The sequence below is a fragment of the Schistocerca gregaria genome, chromosome 8 (genome assembly GCF_023897955.1).
Source record: "Schistocerca gregaria isolate iqSchGreg1 chromosome 8, iqSchGreg1.2, whole genome shotgun sequence".
In the NCBI taxonomy this organism is placed as follows: Eukaryota; Metazoa; Arthropoda; class Insecta; order Orthoptera; family Acrididae; genus Schistocerca; species Schistocerca gregaria.
In genome coordinates this window covers 243,454,518-243,464,540 of record NC_064927.1, presented here as the reverse complement: position 1 = coordinate 243,464,540, position 10,023 = coordinate 243,454,518, and the positions used below count along the sequence as shown (strand labels likewise).

At 36.0% G+C, this 10,023-nt stretch overlaps 1 protein-coding gene across 1 annotated transcript in view; it reads right to left on the bottom strand.

Annotated features, from left to right (window-relative positions):
• Positions 1–4,035: 4,035 nt before the first annotated feature.
• Positions 4,036–10,023, bottom strand: part of LOC126284455 (nuclear migration protein nudC) — a 51,125-nt gene continuing 45,137 nt past the window's right edge. Inside the window, exons 5-6 of the mRNA XM_049983376.1 lie at positions 7,562–7,959; positions 4,036–4,649 (exon numbers count right to left, since the gene is read on the bottom strand). Coding sequence (XP_049839333.1) covers positions 4,598–4,649; positions 7,562–7,959 — 450 coding nt within the window. The 3' untranslated portion in view covers positions 4,036–4,597. The remainder of the gene's footprint in view (positions 4,650–7,561; positions 7,960–10,023) is intronic.

Genomic DNA, 10,023 nt, shown 5'->3' with positions numbered 1-10,023 from the left:
TCATCACTTATAACTGCAACACTTGTCGTCTTGTTTTCAAAATATGTCACTCCTGTAAAAATTGAAACCTGGTCATGACTCCAATGATACCCTTGTACTTCTTGTGGGAGAATTACAGACCAGTTCTCAGCAAAATCACTAAACATAGCTCTTCAGCCTGTACACACTCCTTCACTTTTGCAATGTGTTGTTGTTGCAGTTTCTTCAGGTGCTGGAGTGTTACTGCTTTCACTGACCATGTATCAAGTTCATCAATGAAACTGTCAAAGGCAACAGTTTTCTTAATTAGTTTATTTTCCTCCCATGTCGCATATGTTAATTTCTGCAGAGAGATCTGCTTCATCTTCCAGGCCAAGTGTCTGTAAAGACAGCCCTCCCTTTCCAGGCTAGTCACCACATTCTTGAAACGAACAAGTATCTCACTTTACGTCACAGACTACTAATGACTTCACATGCTGTGGTGTGCGTACTGTAAGACCTTGGGCACACACACCACCAGATTATTTGACTTGTCACTATAAAGAAGTAGGCGAGTGTCAGCAATATGTCTCTTTTTTTTTCCAAAATTCGGTCTTCAAAATGGTATGCAAAGTGTTATCTTTGGAGGGCTGTATCTTGGAGCAGAAATTTATTTGGAGAAAATAAACAAATGTGTGCTCCTTACTTAGTCCTTTATTGTAACATATGCTAAATTCAATAACACCCGAGACTATGAAGGTAAGATTTTCTCATAGTTTGCCTGAATTGGTATGGAATATGCCAATCAGGAATTTGAGGACAATGAGTTAAGTATAATACGTAATTAACAGTCATAATTGCATTGATGTGTTTTATTTAAAAGCTGAGCATAGTATGGATCTAGTTTCCAAAGGAAATTAGACACTGCATTGTAATAGTATGAAAAACTTGCTGAAAATGGAAATGCAATGAAAAGCTGAAAGTGATAGTTCAATACTCGGCAAAAAGATAGAAGTTTATTGTGCTTTTGTAAAACTGTATGTGGTCATTATCTCATACTGCACCATAATAATAAAATCTTTCTTCTTTTTTCACATATATGGCTTGTTACATCCAGGGCAGGTAGCTTCATTTTCTTGATCTCTTGCATTCACACACATTTTCCTCAAAATAGGAATACCTTCCCTGGCCTTAATTTAATTTCAGCTTCTCTTTGTTTTAATTACATGAATCTTATGTTTGTCTAACCATAGCCACTGTACCTTGAATGTCATCAGATCTGCTGTGTTTATATTACAATCTGCTGCTTTCTTTAAATCTAAAGTAGTCAGATGCATTCATGTTCCTGATGAGCGATGATTTCATTTGTCTTGACTAGGGTATCACATCCTTTACCTCTGCTGGAACCATACATTTGGCAACTCAAAAATACTCAGTATGTCCAGTTATAGTGAGGTTAGCAATCAATAAGGAGACTTACCTCCTGTGTAGGATGAGCTTTTGCAGGCATGCATTTATTACTTGAACTTTTGTATCCATCCCTCCATTTTTCAGCTTTTCCTCATTGCTTCCACAAGATCTTTTTTAATTCACTGTTTCTTACCGCTCAGATTGTTACAAACATCTGCTGTCTCCGCTATTGTATCTAACACCGAAGACTACTTGCACAGTATACAGAGCCTTACTACATATTAGCAGCAGTGGCTGTTTAACTGCATGCCGTCTATTGATTGCATTTGGTACTAAATTTTCATTTGTGTCAGTTTGAACCTTTTATACATTATTGGGCTTGTCTTGTAGACCCCATTCCATACAACTCTTCAAAATACATAATTATGGAACTTAGATCCTCTTTCATTTCAAGTCTTAAAATCATCTGATTTCTCCTAGTACAAAATTTTACTTAAGCTTGTATTTAATCACATACTCATCTCGACACCTTTTGCTCCCTTCCTCCACTATAGAGCTGGGTCTCTTTTGAATCAGATTTTTAATGGCTGTCCTGCACCCATTCCCAAATTTCTTTCTCCCTGGAGAAGGAATAATTATACTGAATTACAAAAATGCTGTGATCACTTTTCTGTGTTTATATCTGCTGTACTGGTAAGTACTCCCCAGTCTTTCTGTTTGTGAATAAAATTCAATGACTGACAGGCTCATATTGTAATATAACACACAATTCTTGAGAGAGAAATAAGATAAATGCAATAATGAGATAGACTGCCAGACAAGAGATCTACCAAGAACCATAGGAAAGGAGCAACACAAACTGCATAAGACAATAATGAACAATAAGAAGCCAATTAAGTCTAATGGAAGCTCCGCACAAACAACATTAACAATTTGAAAGCAAAATATGGTTCTATTATTGGTCTTTAGTATTATTTCACACAATGCCAATTTATGTAATCAGCCTTCTTATGAGTCTAAGCCCATTCACACGTAATTCATTGACTCGAATAAAGAGATGGATCACGGGCAGCACAATCATTATGCTTTATATCATCCCATGGAAAGCTTCTAAAGACAAACAACAGAAATTAATCACTATCATCTCAAGAAACAATGAGCCAAACTTAAAGGTTGCTCTCTAACTTTAATCAGGATGATGTGTCAATACATACATCACTTTTTAGCTTCACTTTTTAGTTTCCATTTCACATACATTTCTAGAATGTTTATCTTCAGTACCTGGTGTTGACTACTTAATTGCTTTAGGTTTAGATGCAAGAAGTAAGTTATTATGTGTGAAACACAGCTTTTATGAATAACTTCCTCTGGTCGAGGGTTTGTTTTACACTGACCTTTGTGTGACCTAACACACAAGAAGCAGGGATCTTACATCTTCACTCTCCATACCTGTTAAGTGAACTGCTGCTTCCCACTTTACACAGAGTCAAGATGGGAGCCTTCAGGCAGGAAACAGTCAGCTACTTATTACCAGCAGGCGCACTGATACTTCAACTGTCATGTATAATTTCAGTACACATTGTCAGGTATGCAGTTTTAATGTTTCTGTCCATTGCGCACTATTTATCCTTAGTGTACAGGAGGAGAAATTTTTTTGTGCATGTCTGTCAATGGAGAAAACTGCGACTATACTTGACATAATGTGTCACAGTCTGGTGTGTGAAGTAGGCTAGAACTGTCAGATTGTTTCATATCTGACCTTGCAAACACATTAGGAAAAGGCTGAACCTTCTAATGAAATATGTTGATCATAAAAAATGGATTTTGATACCACAAGGGGAGAACATTAATCTTCAGCAAGGTATTTATCATATAAACATGTCTAGCAGATATATGGAGTTCTTTCAATGCTAAATTTTGTTCTTTGAGCCACACAATTTTTCAGGCATAAAGTATAGAACCTTGTTGCTGGAAATCAGCAGTATTGATGACACAGTAGCCTGCGAAATTATTTTAAATAGTTTTTGCTGCACTCAATCTGCAGTCTCTAATTGAGCCACATTCTGTATATTTAATGCCACCACACTGCAACACATCAAAATTTCATGCCACGAATGTGAAAAAATTTAAGTACAACACAACATTAGATGATGTCAAAAAACACACTCAGAGTAGACATTGAAAGGTTGAATAATATTACAAATCATTCAATAAGACTACTTGCTATCAAGTGTAACTAAAACACTTTTCCAATAGTAAATGTCTCCTAGCAAAAAGACAAATTACATTGGTAGACAAACCAAATGCCTTGATCTGCAATAGCCATAGGCTAAGGACATCAAATATCTTTTTTTCCCAAATATTTAGCATTCTTAGTGAGTAAAAAATGTATGCCTACCACATCTACTTCTTCTATGCAAAACATCTTATGAGTCGTGTCTCACTGCACTCAGATGAAATGACATTACTCATGAAAAGGGTCTTTATTGTGAAAACAGGTGTTTCAGGCATTTGTTACTTCATTTTTAAAAAAAAATGAAAGTATGAAATCTAAAGCTTACTTCACACTTTGTTTCTAAATCAAAGGTGAAGGAAAGTTCTACCTGCAAAGGTAAATATAACAAAATATTAAACATTTTGCTAGTAACATCTGAACATACAACTATACGTCTTTCATTAACTTTTATTAAAATTCACACATAAAATGTGGTTTTAGGTGTAAATCCTTAAAGGTATTGACCAGTAAATGTGAAGTGACAGAAAAACAAAACAGAAGTTTAAATCACAAGCCTTTATACTCTAAGCACACAGCTTTGAAATTTCCGAAGACGGTTGCATTTTGACATATTTGAACCATATTGAGCAGCAGAGCCAGAACAAAGAGTAACTGCATGGAATAAGAGTTAAACTTCCATGAAACAGTGGTGATTCAGTATGTGAGCTTTTCTCAATTACATCCTTAGTTCAACTGGTATTTGGAGCAGTCCTCCATGTAATCTTTTCCTCAAACAACTGAAAAGCCAATTTCTTTAAAAGTCTTCTGTCAGAATCATATATACACCACAATAAAGGACACAGACAACAACTTTCTGTGAAAGAAACAAATATCCTGATCCTTTTCATATTCTTACAAAATTATACTAAAAAGAAAAAAAAAAATTGAACTGTCCAGTCTCTCAGTCTTAGTAACACTTGCTGTAATCAACAACATTCACTTTCTTTCACAATATTAATTAAATTTGCACTTTGAGAAGTCCATTTCTGGATGCTGTTCCATAAACCTGGAAAGACAAAAACAAATTAATTCTTCCTGAGAAAATACTGCATTATAAAAATAATGAAAATAGACACACACAAAAATGTAACACATATATATATATATTATGAAAAGGCTGGACTGTTACTGATCACATAGAGGAGACATCGAATAACAGACAAACCTTTCTGTGAGTCATGTCTCCTCTGTATGGTGAATAGCAATCTATCCTTTTTCATAATATTGTTGTTATTCCATCCTGGTCTTTCCACTGTTTGACATTTGTACCTAGGGATGTATAGCTGAAGCAGGGCAGATAAACATGTATGACATATGACTACACTCACTAAGAAGAGCCACATGAGGCAGCTCCACCACAAACATGTTGATTACTTTTCAGTTTATCTGCACTGCCTCAGCAGTTACAGTTTGGGCAAATTATAAATGGTGATTCTTATCTTTACTTATTTATTATCAACATATAATGTTAATCAGGTCTTGATGAAAACATAATAAAATACAGTATAATATTAAAAAGGAAAAACACTTCCTATACAGCATAGATATATGTATGTACTGTAGTAGTATGATGATGATTTAAGTTTTGCAACAGTTTCATTTGATGATGACGATTTTTCCACAACATATATATGTAACTACTGGTATTCTCCACACAAATAACTAGGTAAGCTATTATTTCTGTTAATTATATATGTGTCCATTCATTACCTACACATGTCGAAATACCCAGTGCTATTACATTTAAAAGTGTTACCACTCTCTCTACAACACATGTCCTGTTCCTAAATGGGCACTTCATTTATAGGTGTATACAGACATTTAGCACGTGGCAGTACTCCACTTTAAGAGTACTGGAACATACACTATTACTACCTCAGCTCGTTACTTTTCAGGTGTAAACATGGAGGTTCTGCCACCCTGGCAGTATTACCTGCTAGCCTTGACAGATGATACGTAGACAGCCATGTGTGTCAAAAACAAGTCTGTTTCCACAGTGTGTCAACCCTGCTTCACTTGTTTAGTTGAAATGAAAGCAAAACATAATAATGTATGGTGCTAAATGAACCTCAAATAATGTTACAGGCAACATAGTTTAATACCATAAAATTTTGCTAATATTTTTAACACTGCATATGGATGTGGTAACTAACACACTTTTTCATAAAATACTGGTTCAAAGCCTTACATGACATTTTCTCATGTTGTCTTGAATGGCTACAGCCTTTTAAATAATAATAATAATAATAATAATAATAATAATAATAATAATAATAACAATAATAACAATAATAATAATAATAATATCAGCAATAGCAGGGAGAAATGAAATACCTTACGATTTGGGATAAAAACACTAACAAATATCTACAAGAATTTAGTTAACTTATGTTATTACACAATACTTTGACGGCTTGTTTCATGCTTAAGTAATGCTTCCCAAATTGTTTTCTACAGGATCAAAGGCAAGCAAACTGCAGCAACATAAGTGTAACAGAATTATTAATTGAGGAATGTATTTGGAAGATTAAAAATAAGTCATGAATATGTGAATTGCTCATAAGATTTGCACTTATCAAATAAGTTCACATTTGCTAATTAATCTCCTCTTTGTGGAAATTTAACACCTGTGATAAAATCACAGTTAAAAAATTGAAGATATTATATTTTACTGTATCTGAGTTGCTGATGTGTTATATTGCACTGCTTATATTATTTCAGTTACTCACTGAAAACATCGAGGACAATTTAACTTTGGTCCATTATCACACTTCGAAAAAAGCAAGCAAACTAATCTATAGTTTAAATTTTCAATAATGCAAGACCACTGGAACTTTAGGACAGATAACAGAATGGGGAACACATACAAACGCGCGCGCGCACACACACACACACACACACACACACACACACACACACACACACACAGTAGAAACAAAGCAATGTATTATCACTTCAAAAGAGACAACAGTATTGACTGATCTCATGACAAGCAGAAATTAACTGTTGAAGCAATTTCTATACACCTGGTACAATGTCAGGCACATCTACACATGGTAAGACATATTCCCACAAACTTTTATAAAACCACTAAGCTGGTGGGAACTACTCTTCGCAATGTTCACAATAGTCATGTTAACATTGTAGTAAGTATAATTCCTATGTTTCATGGGGGAATACTTTGGTGAAAAGCAAATTTCCCAAGGGCCTTAACAACAGCATTATGTGGTTGTATGTATACTTCCCACAGCCTTAAAAGCTGTATTTAACAACAAACAAAAACTGCAGCTGATCAGCAGGCTGTCACTAGCTGCCAGGAGCACACGGAAGTGGTATGATGTATCCCCATAAATGCATAAAGAAATACTGTTACTGGCAATTACATTTCCCACAGCCCATGAAAGGGTTAGTGTCTAGTAAAAAATGTCGTTACAATGATCAATGCTCTGATTGGCAAGAAAGAGATACAAATTAGTTGTAGCTTTACTGAAAGAAATATTTCAGCATTTGTGATAACTGGTTGAGCATTTGATCCTCAATCCTTCAAATTTGAGTTCAATGTTCCGATCACTGAACCACCTAGGTACAAACAGTGTACAGGTGTCCACTTCTAACTGTGCAGTACTCTGATGCCGAAAAATAAACAAAATAAAGTATATCAGAATTTACAGACAACAGTGTCCTTTCCACCCATATACTTTTCAGAAGAACTGCACCAGCATTGCCTTGGGTGATATAGAACAACCACAGTAAAACCTAAATTAGGGGGAACGGATAGTGATTTGAACTCTGCTGCTTCCAAATGTAAGTTCAGTATCTTACTCATTGCACATCTCCTTGAACATCGATAAATAAATAGGAGACTAATCATTTGAGAAACCTTCAATGAATGACTCATTATCAAATGAACAAACTTACTTTTTAATTACATCTTGTTTCTTCTGTTCGTCTGATGTTGGAAGGCCCATTTCTCGTTGTCGCTGATCATACATCATTTTCTCTACAAGTCCACGTGTCTCTCCATCTAAATCAGACAACTTGGACGGTTCTGGATTGATTTTACGTGTAGATATTTCTGGGTCTGTCAGTACTAGTCTGCTCCACCATTCCATTTTGTTCACTTTTTCAAGACTAAGAAACAGTGTTCGTCCATCCTCTAGCACCCATGTTGATTCTTCTATTTTTATTTCTGAATGTAAATCTCCATCTATAATCGGAGGCTGGCCACGGATTCCACACACCAGGTGCTTCTTTGTTATGCTCACCACCAGATCTCGTGGGCGTAGAGGATTTGGAGTATTCAGAGGTACACGTAACTGCAGATTAACAGAACAAAGAACTTTTGTAATATCCATAGCAACAACAGAGTAACAACTGACATAGCTAGTGATTTGCATAAAAAATAACATGTTCTTTAAAGAATTATGATTTATCCACAAGAGGCCTATTTGGTGCACTCACACTCACAAATGTCTTATAATTTATTCTTCTCGTGTTTGATAAATGAGATTTGTAAAAAACGAAGAATGTTTCACTGAACTTGCAATAATGATCTGTGCAACTTTCAAATCACAAAGAGGAAAAACCTGTGCAAAAGCTATTAGAATCACAAATCCCAATGATTGTTGGTTACTATATCAATAAGAATTGGAAAGCAACTGCAATATGGATCGGGGAAGGGGAGGGGAGGGGGCGCAATTTACATACCAGAAATTATACGTAAAAGCAAACATTTAAAACTGACACCACATAATCCATTGAGTATGAATATGTGATATACTGTATGTTTTTTGGGTCAAGAACACAGTGCCTATTTTGACAAGGCAAGCATACACTCAACAGGTCACTCATCTTTCACCAAACTGCACAACATACTTAGATGTAAGAGATACTGCTCTAGTATGGTGTGCTTCGAGTGTTTCAGAGCAAGGACTGTTCGAATTTTTTGAACCTGTTGAATTCCGTAAGATAGTACCAGGTGATGAGCAGCAGCATTAGTACAGCCAATCAGAGCAGCATACTGGAATTGTGTTTGTACTGCATTTGAGTCACATTATTTTGTTTCTTTTTGTCCCTCTTATCTTCCACCAAAAAGTTGTATCACTACAATAAATGACTTTTCTTCGGACAGGAAATTGCAGCAGCAACAGCAGCAGCAATATGAGTTGTTCTTGCACGGTCATGGCAAGATATAATAAGATGTCATGCTGAAATAAACATTTATTTATTGATACATTCATGCAAATCTTGCAAGAACACTATACATTACTTAAAACAGTTACAGCCCACCTTGATCCAATATGCGAATACACAGTGTACACCTAAACAATAATAAACTGTGTCAAAATGAATATTTATTTTATGGTACACCCATGTACATACAGTGTACACATCTCTAAGCAGGTATAGATCAGTATGACTTCACTGTAATATGCACATGAAAGTGCTAAACAATAAATGATCTTTACTTTGTGAGTCCTTGATACAGGGAACACTTTCAATTATTTATTGCACAAGAAGCAAACACTACAGATATCATAGCTATATCGTGTTGAAGAGAAACCTTGAAAGTTTTTTTCATGTATACTGCCACAGAGTAGCTTGGTAATTTGCCGATAGGCAGCACTAGTCGCAAACATGGCGAGTTCAGGTGCGGAGCGAGCTTTCTGTGTATTGGAGTTCGACAAAAACAAGTGTGCTACAGCTGGTCAATGGATGTTTAGAACGAAGTACACTAAGAAGCTACCAACAAGGAAGGCCATTTACTACTGGCACATCAAATTCATTATGACGGTTTGCTTGTGCTCGGCAAAGAGCAGTGGACGTCCCAGTGTGAGTGAAGTGAATGCAGAGCACGGGCATGTTGTAGCAATGGCTGATGTCTCAAATGCAATCGGACTCTCCTTTCATCTTTCAGCAGGATGGGGCTTCACTTCATTTCCATTGTGAAGTTCGTGGGTACCTGACCACGGAGCTGCCATATCAATGGATCGGCCATGTTACAGAGGGGACAGCTGTTTCATGAATTGGCCTCCGCGATCATTTGATCTCACTCCATGTGACTTTTTTCTGTGAGGACACATTAAAGATCTGTTGTATGTACCGCCTCTATCACGAGATATAGAAGAGTTCCGGGAGATAATACAGGAAGCAACTGCTACAGTCTACGATGCCATGCTGGGACGGTTATGGCAAGAATTCGATTACAGTGTTGACGTCTGCCGAGTCACTCATGGTTCGTATATCAAATGTTTGTAAAGAAAAAACACCTTTCAGAGTTTCTGTTCAAACTGCAATATGTATTACATCTGTACAATGTTTAGTTCTTGTGCAATAAATAACAAAGTGTTCCCGCACTTTATGTACACAGTGTATTACCT